Source organism: Corvus kubaryi, unplaced genomic scaffold (assembly GCF_017639235.1).
Source record: "Corvus kubaryi isolate FWS band 111438036 unplaced genomic scaffold, C.kubaryi_AGA036_p1.0 71, whole genome shotgun sequence".
In the NCBI taxonomy this organism is placed as follows: Eukaryota; Metazoa; Chordata; class Aves; order Passeriformes; family Corvidae; genus Corvus; species Corvus kubaryi.
The window spans coordinates 5842402-5860256 of NW_024582059.1; the positions used below are offsets into that span (position 1 = coordinate 5842402).

At 49.4% G+C, this 17855-nt stretch overlaps 1 protein-coding gene and 1 long non-coding RNA gene across 2 annotated transcripts; one reads left to right on the top strand and one right to left on the bottom strand.

Moving 5' to 3' along the window:
* Positions 1-581: 581 nt before the first annotated feature.
* Positions 582-6798, bottom strand: PPP1R3B (protein phosphatase 1 regulatory subunit 3B). The gene is made up of 2 exons (XM_042049865.1): positions 6723-6798; positions 582-3997 (listed from the first exon to the last, which is right to left on the bottom strand). The coding sequence occupies exons 1-2, from the start codon at positions 6734-6736 to the stop codon at positions 3106-3108; spliced, it is 906 nt and encodes a 301-aa protein (XP_041905799.1). The 5' UTR covers positions 6737-6798; the 3' UTR covers positions 582-3105.
* Positions 6799-7535: 737 nt separating this feature from the next.
* Positions 7536-11619, top strand: LOC121674928. The gene is made up of 3 exons (XR_006019897.1): positions 7536-7707; positions 7969-8101; positions 10488-11619. It is a non-coding gene; the product is annotated as an uncharacterized LOC121674928 (long non-coding RNA).
* Positions 11620-17855: the final 6236 nt, after the last annotated feature.

Sequence of the window (17855 nt, forward strand, 5' to 3'; positions counted from 1 at the left end):
TTCCCTTTCTGCAAAAGGGCATGTTTCCTGCTAGTGCTTCTTATTGCAATGACAACAGGGACAATTATTTGGACATAAAGAAGGGTCTAGCTTTCATCAGATCCTGGTATAGAAAAGAGTCTGCCCCCACTTCTGCAACACCTCTCCCAGCATCCATCACACCCCAGTACACAGGCAGACAGTAAAGCACTGATCCCATATCAAGCCGGCATGGGGGAAGGGGAGAAAGGGGAGAACGAGACTGACTCAAAAGCAGAAAAACCCGAAAAGGCTGTTCCTAGCACTGCAAGCAGGAGAAGAGTGAAGAGTAGTTCAGGAACACAGTGATTAGTGGGGAAACCTAAGAGCACAGAGAAAAGGGTCTGGGCTCCTCCCATCGCAGGGCTGCAGAGGCAATGGAAGCATTTGTGTTGGCAGGAAGGCAGCAGGAACAGGCAGCTCTTTCCTGTTTCGGGCAGCAGAATTCAATGTGGATGTATGTTCCTCCCTGCCAATGGCCACTTGCAGGAAGCTGGACCCGTGTCCAAATCGCCTCCCCAGCCCCATGGGTGCTTAAATAAGATGATGGCAAGATACACAGCCAACATTTTGTTCCACCTTTATTTTAACAATCAGATAAAAACAGAACCATATTTTTAAAAGAGTCATTACATGGCAATTATAAAGTGCATTTTCCACTTGAATGTTGTGTACAAAAATATCTTTTAAAAACAAACATGCAAAACATCCTACAAGGCACTTCCAGGCATAGAGCAAGGAGAGCAACCCCCTCACTTCTATGTTCACATTGGCAATGGAAAAAGGGAAAAGGGGAAAGGCCACAAGTAGTATTTTTAAACTGCTATTGGTCAAATAGTCAGTTCCCAACCTAGCTTTACTTATGGCACTGCTCTTCTAGCTTAGCTTCCACGTTCCTCCCTAAGCACACCCAATGCACAGCCTGAAAACAAGCCCATAAGGAGATCCCACCATCCACAGCACCCCAGACCCACATGCTTTGTTTCAGCTCACAAACAGCTCTCCATAGGCATAAGAAGGTGCCAGGAGAACACGACTTTTCTACAGTCAGTGTCTTACAGCATTAACACCATACACTAAATAAATACAAAGTATCAGCATCACTCAAACTTGCCTTAAGTTTAAAACCAAGCCAAGCTAGGCAACAGTCCCTCCCGGAGAGACCAGATGCAGGCTCTAAGGGCTGACTTGGGAAGCTGTTAGAACAGAGAAACCAAGCCTGATGAGCTCTTGGCTAGCAAGTAGATTCACCACCTCGACTAAGTGATCAGGCACAGTGGAGACACGCATTGATTTCGTATTTTGAAAAAGCAGCAGTTGAGGGCCAGCTATTCTTCCTGCAAGCTCTTGTCCCTTTTGATACCCAACAGTGATCCCAGTATCCCTTCTAGGTTAGAGTAAAACAGCTTGTAAGTATTTACACAGTAGTATCCAGAATTAAAAGCTATGTTAACAAAGTTTAGTAGTCTAGCCTGTTGCTTCTCTCCAGCACATCCACAGGCCACTACAGGCACCCAAAATTATATAAAGCTTATGCACTAGAAAAAGTAGTATTTCCTTGACCTCTATTTCTACAAACTGTTCAGCACTCTCCCTTTGAGCTGAGGGATTAAGTTATTCTGCTCAGTTAACACCCCAGAAACTTTAAGAGGCTGTATGGCACTGCCAAGCTCACCACCTCAAGCACACATCCAGAAGACAAGCCACCTCTTTAATCATAGGGATGGCTCACATCTGTGATTTGTCTCACATGCAGGGGTGCTGTCAGGATAACCCCACATCTCACTCTCCTCATGGCTAGTTCTTTGCATAGGTGGGGCAAGCCACTTTTTATGGTCAGAGATGCAAATCTGGGCATTTGCAGGTCAAACTGGCAGATACTGCTCCAACAGTGAGGGGAGCCCAGCACGCTCATCCAGGACAGCCACAGCACTCTCACATGTGAGCAGTGCCACACCTTTAGCTGCCAAGCAGTCCATGGCACAGAGTAACAAACCATTACCAGATCTTAAAAGCAACATCAGTTCCAAAGCCTGCTCATCCCAAAGTATTGCTGGGATCGCACATACCACCCCTTTCTCAGTCAAGGCACTTCCACCACAGTGGGTACACAACAGCCACCTTTGTATACAGGACACGGCCTAGACAGCCATGGGGTCTGTTGGTGTTTAGCTCCTGTAACAAACAAGCAGAGTCTCCTGCACAGGACCCTGGGCCCCAGCTGGGCAAAACTCTGGTTTACCACCTACAGGAGGAAGAAATGCGTTTTCAGGGTCCAGCACAGCCAACTTCAGATGTCCATCAGGGGAAAAAGCATCATTGATCACTTGTGGTTAAAGAAACAGGAAGGTTTTGAAGAAGGCAGTCAAGGATATCAACCACAGCTGTATTACAAGCACCACACAGCTACAGCTAATCTATTTTTGGTAGAGATTTTCAAGATCATCTGATATAACAACTGGTGACTAAGCATATCAGATCCTCTCCCACAGGCACATCTCCTAATACGGCCGGCTGTAAGGCCACACTTCCTGTCATCACACTGCATTTTCACTTCCAAAACACACTTTCTGCCTCCAGTAGGAAGGGCCTCACTACAAGGATATGTGCAAAGAGAGGACTCCATTCCTGGCAATCCAACCACACTATTTCCTGACAGGCACAGGCTGGCTTTGCAAGGAGAGCCCTGCAGCTGTAGTACAGCCCACTAACAGTATAATACTAGGACATATTTTGAAAGAGCCTTTTAATAATAGGCAGGCAATACAAAGCAGCCGCTACATAGCTTGGACAGGCAATATAAGCACTGTAGTGTTTCCCTGGACACAGCAACTTTACTGAAGAGGAAGAAGTGCTGAAGACACATGAGCAGTCCCTGGTCCTCTGATCATCTGGAGAGCCAGAATTGCTTCTCTGATTATAAGCCCCCTGCCAGCAGAGCACTGCACATCTGGTTTTGCTAGGAGGCTTATGCTAAGCTACACAGAGCCGTACTTCTTCCACCCATTCATTCTTCTGTGTTCAGACCAGCCCCAAGGCCTGCAGACACACCAGCAACAGTTACTCAACCTGGGCTTTGTCCTTGGATCAATAGTAGGGCCCAAGCTTCTCGTAGCCTGAATAACTGGGCCACTCAGGAAAGAGGCCATAGGAGCACCGGGGGCTCCCAAACCGGTCAAATGCACTGCCAAAGTCAGGAGCCTGTGGGGGACGGACAGCTTCCTGGGCAGACTTCAGTTCTGACCGTATGATCCTGTAATTTGTGCCCCTATTGTTGTCCCAGTACACCTTCCCATTGCACTCAAAGGAAATGGCAAACTCGACTCTTTCGTGTGATTGAATTCCCTCGGGCAAGCTGATGTCAAAGGAAAATGTGTCCTGATCTGACCCTCCATACATATCCTTGACATACTGGCACGGGTGATCTACAAAGCTTTTCCAGGTGTCAAACGTCATCCGGATCTTCACAGTCTTTTCAAAAGCAAGGTTCTTAACCTTCACCGTTCCCACAATAGATTTCTCCTTTAGCACACAGTTTTCCAGACAGACACAGTCTGTCTGGAGGCGGTTTCTGAAGTCCAGGTAGTCTACAGAGGGCTGAACAAAATCCAGGACAAAGCTGTCCTTCTCTACTGTTGTCAGACCCACGATGTTGTCTATCAGCTCTGTGATGTTGAAAGGAATATCAAGTGGATCTTCAAACTCTGAGAAGACCTTTACCATTGTCAGAGCGAAGCCTCTGCTATCTGCAAACGACACCCTCTTCTTCACTTTGTTGTGTGTGAAGGATTTTGCTGCCTCTCCTGGTCCGTTCAGTGCAGTCTTGCTGCTCAGCTGGATGCAGGGCCGCAGTGGCTTGCTTGGCTTTGGAGCAATTTTGCAGGCACACTTCTCTCTTCGCAAGGGTGGAGAGCACAGGTACAGCTGCATTGCTACATCCACAGCCATTGCTTGCTTGTGAGGGAAATAGTCTAATACTCTGGAAGATGAGAAGAAGGGTCAGTTGGTGCTAGAAAACCATTTTAATATGAATTTTGTCAGAAAATTGATATATCACTTCCCCCCCAGCCATCCCAAATAAGCTTGCTTCTTAATTAAAGGCAGGTACTTGCATGGTGTGATTTACAGACACTGTGAGAAACACACTGCAGCAGAAGTGGCAGGACCAGAACATTTCCAATCCAAAGCAAAGCCCATGGCTCAGTCCTGCCCATGCTCACAAAACCCACAGATTATCAAATTTCAATGCTACGTAAAGCAGTATTCCTGCTGCGCTTGCCTCCCTCCAGGAGACATTCTCCTCAGGGCTTCACAAGCTTGTGTAGGAGTAGGAACTCAGTTTGTCACAAGCTGCTGTACACAACCGGCTTCACCTCTCATAAAACCCCAGATGTCAGCCAGTTCAGTTGAACTACACACTTTGCTCACCACTGTCCCCCAGAACTGCTCCATCCAAAGTGCCTGCAAGTAGTATTGTAAGGATAGCAACAGTCTGACACAGCAGGAGGGCACCGGCTTAGCCAGCACTGCTCTGGAGCTTTCTTCCCTCTACTCCGCTTTAAAACAAGTGTCAGCTCAGAAGGCACATCAGCCACTTCTATCTCCAGCAGAGTCTGCACCTCAAGCCTCCACAGTGTTTGTGCTAAGCCCCTGGAAAACATCCATACAGCCACAGGTCTCTGCCGAACACAACTCCCCTACCCGAGCTTCACTGAGGCTTTGGAAGCAAGTCCTTCTCCCAGAAGGCCGTGTGTCACTCCACTACAGCCTCTCCTCCAGCACCCAGCCTGTTCCTTCAGGGATGCAGCACCATCTCTCTCTATACATCCACCGTAGGGCACTTTGCCAGATGTAGCTCCCAGAACACTGCATCTATCACTCCCTGCCCTTACACTGACGTTCAGATGGATGCTTTTGGCAGACTCTTTTGCCTGGCTCTGGATAAACTACTGGATGCATTTATCACACACATCCCCCTTAAATCAACTGTACTGCAGGTGACTTTAAACACAGTATACCCTTAATAAGAATCCTGCTTGGCTGCAGGCCAGGCTTCAAAGCTGCTCCCACCACAGGGCAGGATGAGCCAGCAGCAGTAGCAGTGACCACTGGCCTTGTGATGCAGCAGAGTTCCGGCTGCCAAAGCCATGCACAGCCAGCTCTAGTACTTGACTGCTGCTCCCATGCCAAGAAAAAGCAAGAGCCACACTCTCCAATTCAGTGCTTTAACTCCCCACCCTGTAACACCAACACAGCAGCTCTGAGCAGGCTTTCATAGCATCCACTCAGCAAGGGTATCTGTTTATTCAGAGCACATGTGCCAAGGCTTGCATCCCAACACACCCACCAGCCAACTCCTTCTGCAGTGCCTCCTTTCAGCTCAAGGGCAGCTGCACTAGACAGACACATCAGATCCACCTAACACTGTCTGCTAACACTGTTCTGCTCATCTCTGCCTGGTTTTACCAAGTTTTTGTTCATACACACTTTATATAGGTCATTTCCTCCTTTAAATTAATGCAGCCTCCAATGCATCTACTCTTACTTGGGTCAGTTTCATCTGCATTGCACCTTTTCCCAGGGAAATTTATTCAGCTGAATTCCTGTAACTTCTGAGAAGTCAGGTTTCATAGCAAGCCTTAGTTATTCACAGTTTTAGAATGAAGAGGCCATAAAATACCCAGCCCAACTGCATTGCTTGGGAGCTTTTTTCCAAGCTAAAAACTATAGCAAGAGCTCTTCATAACCAACTATGAGCATGAGCTCTGTGCTTTTATGAACTGTCTTTCCAGCTCATTTGATATCCCAGAGAACTTTTTCTGCACTTGAGAGCCTGCTGATGCTCAGCTCTCAGCCAGAGGCAGGTTTCCCCTTTCGGGGCTGATGAGGGTTGTCTTGAACTTCAGATTCTTTGAAGGTGGGAACAGGGATATAGTTTTGAGAGCTCATGCAGGAAAGAAAACTCCAGAAAGCAAACAGTGCAAGGCAGGGAGCCCTATGCAGGTACAGGTGCCAACTCCTTTCCCTTACCCCTCAAAAAGGGAACAAACTCGACTCTGCCTCCGGACTTCTTCTCATAACTTTACCCTCTCCTGAAAAGGATGTCTGTCGCCACTCACTCCTCCCTCCTATCATTCTACGAAGGAGAATTAAGCCAGAGCCAAGGAATTACTTACACCTCCCTTACGAACCCCTTCCGCTGCCTCCGCTATGCTTCCCACTCTACCTGGGGACAGGCGACCCCTTGCACAGGGCTGGGCGTGCAGCACTTGCCGAGCCAAAGTTCGCAGCCGGCTGAAGCAGCACTCGGACGCTCCGCACCCCCTCCTGCTCGCCGCCCCAGGGAAGGCCGGGCCGCCCCGCGGGCACAGCCCGCTTCCCGCAGGCATCTGCCCGGCGGTGTTAACTCGCTACAGCCCGCCCCCTCCGCAACACCAGACAAGCCGCGCCGCCCAGACCCGGGAGAGGCGGCGGAAGAGAGCCCCGCGGAGGGGCAGCCCCGCCGCCCCGGCTCCCGGCACAGCCGGGGGCTGCAGGAGCCAAGCCGCAGGACCCCCTTTTCCCCCAGGAACAGCACCGCGGCGGGGAGCGCCAGAACCGCTCCCGCACAAGCGAGGCAGCTGCGACCCCGAGCAGGAAGGAGGCAGGGAAGGCAAAAAGGAAGAGGACCAGCATTAGCGCCGGGGGCCGCGGCCCACCCGTACCTGGTGCAGTGCATGGAGCCGATCCCGCAGCACCGCCGCGCGCCCCGCCGGCGCCGGGCCGGCCTCTTAAGGGCGCCCGGCCCCGCCCCAAGGAGCGACAGCCAATCAGCGCGCTTCGAGCGAGGGCGCCCCGCACGCGAGGGGGCGGGGCGGACCGGTGGGCGGGGCCGCGGTGTCCAGCGGGTGCTGAGGGGCCGGGGGGGGACGGCGGGTCCGCCCGGCGGGGGAGCTCCGGGGGCTGCGCCGCGGCTCCCGTGTGGGGGGCCCTCCCTGAGCTGCGCCGCGGCTCCCGTGTGGGGAGCCCTCCCTCAGCTGCGCCGCGGCTCCCGTGTGGGGGAACCTCGCCGAGCAGCCCCGCCGCTCCCCACCCCACGGAAGGGGAAGCTCATTGTGGTAGAAGTGACAAGCTCTGTGTCAGGCTTCAGCTGGCCGCAGCCCCTCACTATCCGTCGGCTCTTGCGCCAGGTTGCTGTCCCTATGTGTCCAGAATCACAGAATCAATTTGTTGGAAAAGACCTCTGAGATCATTGAGTCCAACCTATGACCGAACACCACCATGTCAACTAAACCACAGTACTAGGTGCCACATCCAGTCTTTCCTTAACGCCTCAGGGAGTGTGACCAACTCCCCGGGCAGCCCACTCCAATGTCTAACCACCTTTTCTGTGAAGAAGTTCCTTCTAATGTCCAACCTAAACCTCTCCTGCTGCAGCTTAAGACTGTGTCCTCTTGTCCTGTCACGGATTACATGGGAGAAGAGGCTCCTTTCAGGTAGTTGCAGACAGTGATTAAGGTCTCCCCTGAGCCTTCTTTTCTCTGGACTAAACACCCCCAGCTCCCTCAGCCGCTCCTCAAGAGAACTTGTGTTCCAGACCCATCACTTGCCTTGTTGCACTTCTCTGGACCTGCTCCTGCACCTCAGTTTCTTTCCTGAATTGAGGGGCCAGAAGTGAGAACAGCAGAGGAGGCTTTCCAGACGCCACAAGTAAGCAGCCAAACCCATGAGAATCTGCTCTTGAGACAGGAAAGCCTTTTTGGGGCACCAATCTTCCTGTCTGAGCTGGCCCAGGGTGTTTGGGTGCTCAGGGCTGGGTGGGGAGGAGGGTAACTCTCACACTCATATCTTTAGCCACAGCCCCAAGCCTGTGCTGGCCCTGGGTGGAAATCTCAGAGGATACTCAAAAATCTGCTTTCCAGACAATATTTACAATGTGCAGTGGAAAAAAAATGCTTTTTTTTTTTGTAGAGGTGGCTTCCCTCCCTGAGGAAAAAACACCAACAGGGCCTGTCTGGCAAAGAGATCAGCTCCATGGGAATCCCTATCTGGCACATGGGCAGAACTGGAAAGGTGTTTCCAAGATCCTGAAAACATCTGCCAGGTGAGTCGATGCTCTGTCATAGATCCCCACTGCTTTGCAGGGCCAGCTGGGCCAAGGGGTCTTCCCAGCTGTTCTCCTGCCTCCAGTTCCCATTTCTGCTCCTTGTGTCCATGTCAGCACAGAGCCCAATGTCCTCAATAATGTGGAAAGTGTGCATGGAGCTGGCCTCCCTGTCAGGGGAGTGGCTCTGTGGACAAACGCCACCTCCATGGGCAAGCAGCAGAAGCTGTAAAGCCTGCTGGAAGGTAGGAAGATGCATTTACCTTCTCCCCATGGTAGTAGTGGGAATACTTTTTGTGCTACATCTAGCTTCTAACTGCACAGCTGCGAGCAATGCTGCTCTCTCTCACCTTCCTTACAGAGCAGAAAAGCAGGATTGAAGTGTCAACATTTGTTTTCCATTAACTTGTGGAAACACAGACAGCTATTGTTAAAGCTGGAGACTTCCTGCTGGAAGCTGACATTTAATAAACTTATTACTCTGCAAGGCAAAAGGATTCTGTTGGGGGGGAAAAAAGCTGCACTTTTTTTGTTTTATAAACTCTTTTTTGGTAAAAGCAATGGTAATATTTAAAGTTGGGGAGAGAGAGCTGAAAGATGTACCCATTGCAGGAGTGTTGCAGACTTACAGTAATATTTCATGTGCTGAGGGTATGGTGGGATTTTAGCATGTGTTACTTAATGACAGGGTTTACAGCAGAAATGAGGAGACCCATGTTCAGATTTCCCCAGGAGCAACAGGCAGACATGGGATAAGGTGGTCATGGCCCGGATCCCCTCCAGTGCTGCCCCCCCTTCTCCAGGCAGAGCCACTGCCTCCTGGCTCAGCGTCACTGGTCCAGAGAAGTTCAGGTGGAAGCGGTAGACTTAATGGGATGAGTCCCAAAACTGGTGGAAGCCCTGATCTGACTCACACTTGTCACTCTGGTCCGCCACAAGTTTCTCCTGCTCCTTGCTGGCAGCTCGGCACCACGGAGGTGCCGAGGGAGATGCTGGTTCCTCTGTGCTGTGCAGGCTGTGCCCAGCCAGCCCCAGCACCAGGCATGGAATGCACACGAGGTGGCTCAGGGTGCATGTCTGCCCCTGTTTGCCATGAGTGGGGCACGGTGTTTCACAACTGTGGCTCGGTGTTTGCCCCTGAAGCAAAGGTAGGTGGAAGCCTGGGCAGGGCATTGCGGCAGACTGTGGACACAGTCTGTTATCTCTGGGAAGCTGAGATAGCGGCTATATTTAGCTCCATGCTAGGCCCTTGTGCAGTGGTCTTTGTGATTTCCCCACAGCTTTCCACCCCTCCTGCCTTGCTGAGAGATGAGAAGAGCTTGTTCCCTGGCATGAGGAAGAGGCTGCACGCTGCTTCTCTCTGGGGGAGTGTTGCAGAACTAGTCCCATCCACAAAAGACAGCTCTGGAAGGAGGGTCCCTCTCTCTCATCATGTCTCACCTGGGTTTCCTTCCTCATTCAATGAGTATTTACCCCAGCACATCCTGGTACAGGACATGGTGGCTCCTGCATCTCTTGGATGCAGCCCTGCTGGTTTGCTGCAGGGAGGATGAGCTTCTCTGCCCCTCCTGAGGGGCCCTCCTTCCCCTGCCATGCTCCCTCAAGAGCCATCTCTACCAGCAGGCTTGAGTCGGTCCTCAGGGACCCTTCCTGGTCCTGCCACCTCCTCAGTGCCCTACTGGAGACATGGGTGGATGGAGCATCTTCTCCTTCTTGTTGGGAACCTGCAGGCTGCTGCGACAGCTCAGCTTCCCAGCAGCTGGCTAGTGGGCAGTCCCGGCAGGAAAGGGGAGAGCGGCCAAGAGTGTTGTGCAATGTGTCCACACCACATCAGGCTGCAGGGCCAAGGCTCAAGGGCGAGGGCTGTAAACCAGTGGAGTGGTTGATGTAACAGGGAGCTGTGCAGGGCCTGCTGCCATGGGGCACCCCATCCCATACCTCATGCCCTCTGCCAAATCAGCAGCCACTTCCCACCCCTTTTAGGTTTCATGAGACTCAGCAGCTGATGGGGAGAGACCCAGTGAGCATCCTTGCTGAGCAAAAGCAGAGCAGGGCTTGGCTGCAGAGGCCAGCTGGCCAGTGGCCACTGGTCAGTGTCTGTGCTTGCTGGCCAGCCAGCACTGACAGCTGCTTGGCCAGCTATGGCCAGTGTGACAGAAAGCTGTAGGAAACATGGACTCCCTCACCATCAACTTGGTAACTGCAGTCAGCTTGGTACCTCTCACCATCATCTGTAACTGTGTGCTGAAGCCTGATGTGTTGCTTGGGAGCTCCTTGTGCTCCCAGGCCCCAGTCCAGCTTCTCTAGTGTCACAGCAAACAGCTTCACCAAAGGAAAGACTTGAGAAGACCTGTTGGGTGATGTGATTCCCCTTTTTTTTCCATAGGTCTCAAACTCCTGTGTCTGTCCCAGGCAATTAAGCAAAGATCATTCGACGTGCCCCAGTATCAAAGGAAATCCCACTCTTGGCTAAGGCTCTTGACTGTGCCTTGGGGAGCTGTGCTCCAGGGCAGAGGCCCCTCTGCTTCTCCTGTCCAGAAATGAGAAGCTGCTTCAATATACTGGCTGCAGGCCTGAGGTGGGGTATTTATCTTGGCATGGCTCCCTTTGGATCTCGTGTGCACCCATGGTCAAACACCCTGTGGAATGTGTACTCTGCCCACTGAAGACCATGACACCTTCCCTTCCAGCCCAACATGCACAGCGAAGATGGTGTTGGGCCAGATACAAAGCCTGGCCTGGTACTGTGTGCTGTAGAGAAAGACTGGGTATTACAAAACCATGCTTCTTAATATCAAAAATGCCCAACAAGAGAGACCTTGAAAATCCTTGCAAAAAAAAGAGGGAAATTATGGGGGAATGAATGAATGAAGGTAAATTAGCTACAACAAATGCTTTAAGGAAAGCTGCTACTTAGAGAGAAAAAGGGGAATGGGCTTTCAGCAAAGGAAGAGCTCAAAGGTCAGCACAAGGAGACAAATGACAGTAGAGAAACCAAATGACAGACAGACAGGACCAACAAAAACAGAAGTCCTTGGCCTGGAGTACAACGTGCTTGTTGAAAATGTTTTAGCAGTGCTAAAGTGAGGCTGGGTACCAAGCTGGAAAAATCTCTTCTCCAGAGACCGGGGCCCAAGAGTGGGTGAGTCCCTGCAGGAAGAGAATGCTACGTCCTGCTTTTTCAACATATATAATGTTCTTTTCAGAGAGCTGCTCAAGGACCTTGAGCAGGACTGCCTTCCTGCAGTCTACAGAATTCATTCCCATCAGTGAGGTTATGGAAAAATCATAGCAGTAGAAAGGAGGTTTGTTGTCTGTCCCAAGATTGCATAAAGCAGTGCAACAACTGTGTACCCATCCTTACTTCTTTTTTCTTGAGAGCATCCCTTCCTCTACTGAACATGCCCTGTGGGAATGTCTGGCTTGACCTCCCAGAAACTGTTCTTTGTTGTGTGTCCTGGGTTGCAGTGTATTCTATTACCATCCTCAGGAGCTGTTGAAATCAGGTGGAGCAGTGTTTCCTTGCCTCCTCCCCCCAGACTATCTTTCTGTTAATGGCCCATCATTGTCCTGCCTCCTGACTCAGAGATAACTCCCTATGGACTGTCTTCTGTTAATGAGCCTAATCAACACTTGGCCTCATGACTCATTACCCCATTGTGAGATGCTCCACCCAGAGGGAGGAACCAAGCATCCCATCGTGGATATAATCTGGGACTCTGACCACCAGCGTCACCCCCCTTCCCACTGGATTTCCAGAGGACAGGAGCTACACAGCCACCATTGGACTTTCTGAGGAAGAACAGACTCTTTTACTACAGGATCACTGCTTCAGAGGACTGCAGCCACCATTCTACCAGACTGCTACCACCACCCTGCCTAACAGGGTGTCAGGTTGTACCTTGACTCTGTCAGTTTGACAGTGTTTTCTTTTACTTTTTTTCCTTTTCTTTAAATTCTATTAAATTGTTATTCTGACTTGGTGCCTCCCACTGGTTTATTTTCAAACTAGTATATTGTGCTTCAGCAGTTGCAGAAAAACATGGTGGTTTTCCATCCCTTCTGATGTTTGTTTGAACCGAGGAGTACCTGGTTGTGCAGATACTATGTGTAAAAAAAAAAATCTGTAAACAGGAAGGAAGAAAGGAGCATAAAGACACAGTTTGGATTAAAACCTCAGATCCTCCAAATTCCCCATGTGCTCCTGCAGGAGAGAGACAGCAAGGGCTGGGCTGGAGTAGCAAGAGTAAGAAAAGGAATTTGGGCTGTTTCAGTGGATGCACTAGTGTGATTGCAAATCCAGAGGGATGCTCAGCTCCTCTCAAGCAGGCTGAATCAGCCCAGCTGCATTGACAGCTTGCCTGTTTTATACCATACAGGTATCCAACTGGCTGAACTCGAACCTGCCCTAGATGCATAAATCATAGTGAAGCAACGTATATTTTAACTTTGGTGCCCTACAAAGTCTGCAAACTTTATCTGGTGGGGCAGATGTCTTGGGAACTTGTGTGTATCCAGGCTGGGGACTCTGAGGGCTTATCTTTGCACAAGAGACTGTGCTTTGCCTGAAAGCCACTTGTAGGCTGATGAAGGCTGGGACAGAAAAAGCCAGACTGAGGAGTGCATGTAGTTCTTGAAGATAAATATGATCCTAAGCTCCTTTCAGGGGTTCATACCCTTTAGCTGAGCCTCTCTGAGTATCTAGGCTCTCTGCTGCAGCAGAGAATGGTCCATCCCTCCGCGAAGCATTTTGTCTCATCTGTAGATTAATGTCAGTGAAAGATGAGATCTGTTGCTTTCTGGACCTGCCTATGTTTGTGCATTCGCTATAGAGAGAATCTGAAAATCAGCAGGAACAAGATGCCTGACTTTTAAACAGTATCCTGAGCAAGTGCCAAAGGCAATGTCAGTGGTAAAGGCAAAAGCTCAGGGTGCTGAGGAAGGAGGTCAGCTGAAGCCACTCCAGTCATCAGCCTTTGCATTTTTTGAAAATGTTTTTCAAGTAACCTGGCCTTTTTATTTGGAAGTTTTAATTTAATCCCAGGTGGGCAGAAGTTACATTCAAGGATTTTTACCCAATTAACCAGAATCTTGAAGTTTCCTTCTTGCAGAAACTAACTGCTAGCAAAACTTACCCCTCTCTGGGGATCATGTACTTCTGAAGATGCACAATAAATGCTACTAAGTAGGTCACTTGAGAGCCCAGCTTTGGAGCATACAAATGCTTCCAGTGTCTGCAGGTACCTTGTCATTGCCTCATCTTCTGAGCGCTTAGGATCCTGCAGAGACATCTCTCTCCCTGCCTGGTCTTACAAGATCCAGCTAATCTCATCTCCACCTCACAGGATTATGCACAGCGTCTTTGCACCGCATCAAGGACTTCTAAACTTGGATTGGATGAAGCACATTTAGGAAATGTGCCTGCAGACAAGAGGCACACCCAGGGCAGGAATAACTCTTAACGGGATCTGGAAAGCGGGCTAGCTATTCATAGGAAGGTTGCCTCTGTCTCTGGCTGGGGAGGAGGGAGTCAGGCCATCAAATGGTACGGTAAGCAGTGTTCCAGTGCTGACAGCTGGGAATAGCTCATGTCCCGAGCCCACAGAGCCTGTGAGCATTTTTGTCTGTCTCTTTTAGCTCTCCTCCTCCTCTAGTCTTTGCTCATCTCATATTACTGATCTAACCAGCTTCCCTTCATCAGCAGCTACTGGGACCCTGCTGTGGCTGAAAACCAGAGTAAAGAAAATGCAACGTCCTCCCAAAACTAAGACAAACTGCTTGGTGTCTCTCAAGCTTCCTTAAATGCTACTGATTCCTGAGCAGAAGTTAAAGTGCTGTAAGGCAAGTCAAGATGGTGCAGACACAGCAGGTGGTGAAAGAGAAGATCTTTGGCTTTGTAAATAAGAGACCAGCTTATAGTGATTTGAATCGAGTGGCACCAGCAAAACTGTAAAAAACAGCAATAGTCAGGAGCTGCAGGAAAATCACAAAGTTGAAATAAATATTATGGTTTTGAAAGTCACCACAAGTAGGCTGGGAATTCAATTTGCTGATTTATCTATTCCTTAAAAAGGAGAGACAAATCTAGAAGAGGTGAAATAGTATGTAGCAGGTGAACACCTTGGGGTTTGGTCTTTTTTCACCTTCAGGACTGCAGTGGTAACTCAGGTGTTTTTCCTGAAAGCCAAATGCCACAATAGGCCATCTTTCCTAATTTTTCAAAAATACTTTGACCCCCACTGCATTAGTCCAATTTTGCGCAGTACCACTCCATCGAAACTCATAGTGCAGTGGTGAAAAACTGCAGACAGTAGTACCAAATACTCTGCACTAATTATTTCCATTCATCTAAGGGTTACTTCAGAATACAAAGTCTTCAGGCTCCCAGGGAAGCAACAACCTGGAAAAGACCAAACACTGTTTTCTGAGGCTGGTTGCTGTAACCTTATCATCTGAGACTCTCAGAGCACTTTGGATCTCCTCAAGAGCATGTTCCAGAGACAGGAAGTTGCTGTCACATCCTGGAGATGGGCTGTATATCTAAGCTGGCTGCCCCACAGAGCGATGACCCACCTCAAACCCTGCCAACTTTCTCAGATCTCTGTGATTGCTTAGTCTTGAAATTGCTCAAGTCCAGTCTTCTGACTTCGCCTTCCTCAAGGTCTGGTTGGTTCCCCTCCCTCTGCTGGGTGGATCCTCCTTGGGAGTCTTTACAATGCATAATGCAGCTCAGGTTGTGGCTGATGTGAGCTGGTTATGAGCGGTTTGACAGCTTTGAGACAACCTTTAAAGCCCTTGGTCCCACAGCTTCTAGAGTTGTGCCTGTGGTAGAGTTTGCTCAAGTAAGGAATTTGCTTAGGTCCTCCACGAGGTAGGCAGAGTTAGCTCAATCAAATTAAATAACCAAGTACTGTTTGATTAACAGCTTAACCCAAGCTGCTTGTGGCTTCCCTGGCAGCCAAGGCTGATCCAGCCTGTGCAACAGCACGACTGGGGCTTTGCACCATTCCTGTCCAGGGAACCACGTGCGGGACGGAGCTACCCTGGCACCCAACCTGCCTCCAAGATTTTTAAAGCCTCTGCTTAAACGTGAGTTAGAGCAGCTATAAATAGCAGACAGTGGCCCCTGGTTAACCCAAGGGCTTTGATTGTGGAACTGGCTCAGTGTGTGAATGATTGGCTGCTCACAACCTCAGCTCTCACATTGACTGGGGGCCAAGTTCATCAGTACTCCTGGTTTATTACTGCCTTGTAGTCTGGGTAATGGAGGGGTGGGAATATGTTTCATTTGACACCTGCAAATATGAAAATACATATCTGTCTATTATATGGCAATAAAAATGCTTGTACTTAATTACAACATACAATTCATAATCAAAAATAATAAAGCATAAATTTCAAATTAAGACTTAAGTGCAAAGCAATCTGTAATTGCTAAAATTGAATAATATAATTACAATAAATCTCTTGATAAAGGGTTGGAAGCAGCTGCCTTGGGGAGGGGAGGATGCTTGACACCAACATTGCAAGGCAGGCAATGTCCCCATCTGGTATGGATGCTGCAGTGCATAGTCTGTCACGGATTTGACAATTGCCTACCACAGTGCTGCTGGCCCCCAGCATTTCTTATCTGCATGAACACACATCCTATTTATTGAGCGGACTTCCTTTGTTTTGCAGCTCACTCTCCCTTATGAGTGTGTTATTGTCTTATGGTCAGACGTTGTGGTTGTAATGCACAGCACTCCAGGTTTAATTGCTTTCTCAGTGTCATTCCGAAGTTTGAGTATCTTAAATCATTGTCAGGGCTGTGTTCGCTGCTGCCAGGCACTGCCAAGGCTGTTTGTGAAGCACTGTGCCCAGTCTGTGTCCCCAGTGTGAGACAAATGGTGACAGGCTTCAGCCCAGTGGCTGCCACCAGACTGGAGCATGTGGCATGTAAGGAGAGACCAAGGGAGATGGCTTCTTCAACCCAGTGGAGAAATCGCCAATAGAGCCCCAGGTGCCTCTTCCACTGTGTGAGTGGTAGACAGTGAATGCAGAGCCAAACCTTCTCAGAGATGCCCAGTGAAGGGACAAGAGCCAACAGGCACTTCTGCAACACAGGGACCTCTGATGAGACAGGTGGAAACCACTGCTCCAGAACAATGGGATGGCAGTACATGGCCCAGAGAGGTGGTGGCACCTCATCTGTGGGGACCAATGAAGTCTTGCCTTGGCCCAAACATCCTGAGCTGACTGTGAGAGTGTCCCTCACACAAGGAGTGAGGATGGGACAGACACCTCCAGAGCACCATTCCACACATATCCATCCATGATTGTATGATTATATTTCCCCATTTGAAACTGTTGCCCGCTGAAAGCATTGATGGCTACGGAGTCCCCTGATGTGGTCTGTGGGAGTTCACAGACCCATCTCAGTGGACCAACGCTCTCACAGGAGCAGGCGAAAACCCACAGTGCTTAAAATTAAGAGTATGTGCTACAGTGAGCAAATACAGAAGGATGAGAGGCAGACAAGACATGGAGAAATCAGTTATCAGTGTGGCATGGAATCCAGCAAGATATCCTAGTCTAAGGTAAACACATGCGTCCCTTGCTAATACAGAGATATCTTCTTATTCTGCATAAAGCAATTAAGCCTCTCTGCAGGTTGTGCACAAGTGAAGTGGCTCACAGACCTTTGCCCACAGTGCACGATGTGACTCTTGCACCTCTAAAGATTCCTGCCTGCCTTTGCTCCCGCTGCAGACCAGGTGGCATCCTGCTGGGTACCACTTTTCCCCACAATATGCTCAGCTGCCATCTGCACTGCTGTCTTAAGTAAGTTTGGCTGGTTTGTTTCACTACTCGCTCTGGTCTAAGACTTTCTACGTGAATGAAGATCATATCAGGGATCCTGTCAACCCATCAGCTGCTAGCAAGAGACCACTCTTATTTTTTCCACTTGTAAAGGAGGTGTATGTAAAATATGCCACTCCCTGTTACAGGACCTTGTGGATGCTAAAAACTGATGTAAGTTCAAAAAGGGACCAGATATATTCACAGAATCAAAAATGCCACTGTTGCCTGCAAAGACACTCCCACCTTTCCAGGAAATCTTTCCTCTGCGAATCAACCTGCCTGGGAAAGTAATCAGAAGCGAAATCACAACAGGCTTGCCAGCATTTCTCTTCCTCTGCCATAGCTCTCTCCCAGACAAGGTGAGGGGAAAGATGGACAACACTTGAGCTTAAGGTTTCACAGAAAATCTTACTCAGTGTCACAGGTATATTGGAATTTCTCCCTAGAAATCTTCACAGAAGGCAAAATTCTATGGGGAGAGAGGGGTAGATGCAGAGCAAAGAGCAAGACAGCCCAGCTCTTCCTCCCTACCTGAGGGCTTCTGTGTAGAAACACAGAATTGCTGAGGTTGGAAAAGGTCTTTAAGATCATCAAGTCCAACCCTTAAGCCAGCACTACCAAGTTCACCACTACACCATGTCCCTAAGCACCACATCTACATGTCTTTTAACATCATCTAGATGTTACACTCAGCAGGTGAAAGCCATATTCTCTGATTTTGGTGGTCAGACAATCACAAACAAGACCATTTGGTATTAAAAGTACCAAGGCTGCCACTGAGCCAATAAATTAGCAGCACCATTCTATGGTAAGTTTGGCCATACGCTGAACTGGCAGTCTTTCAGTGAACCCTTGGGATTTTCAAATAGCTTGAAATCACCTGTGGAGACAAATAGTGACAGGCATCCTC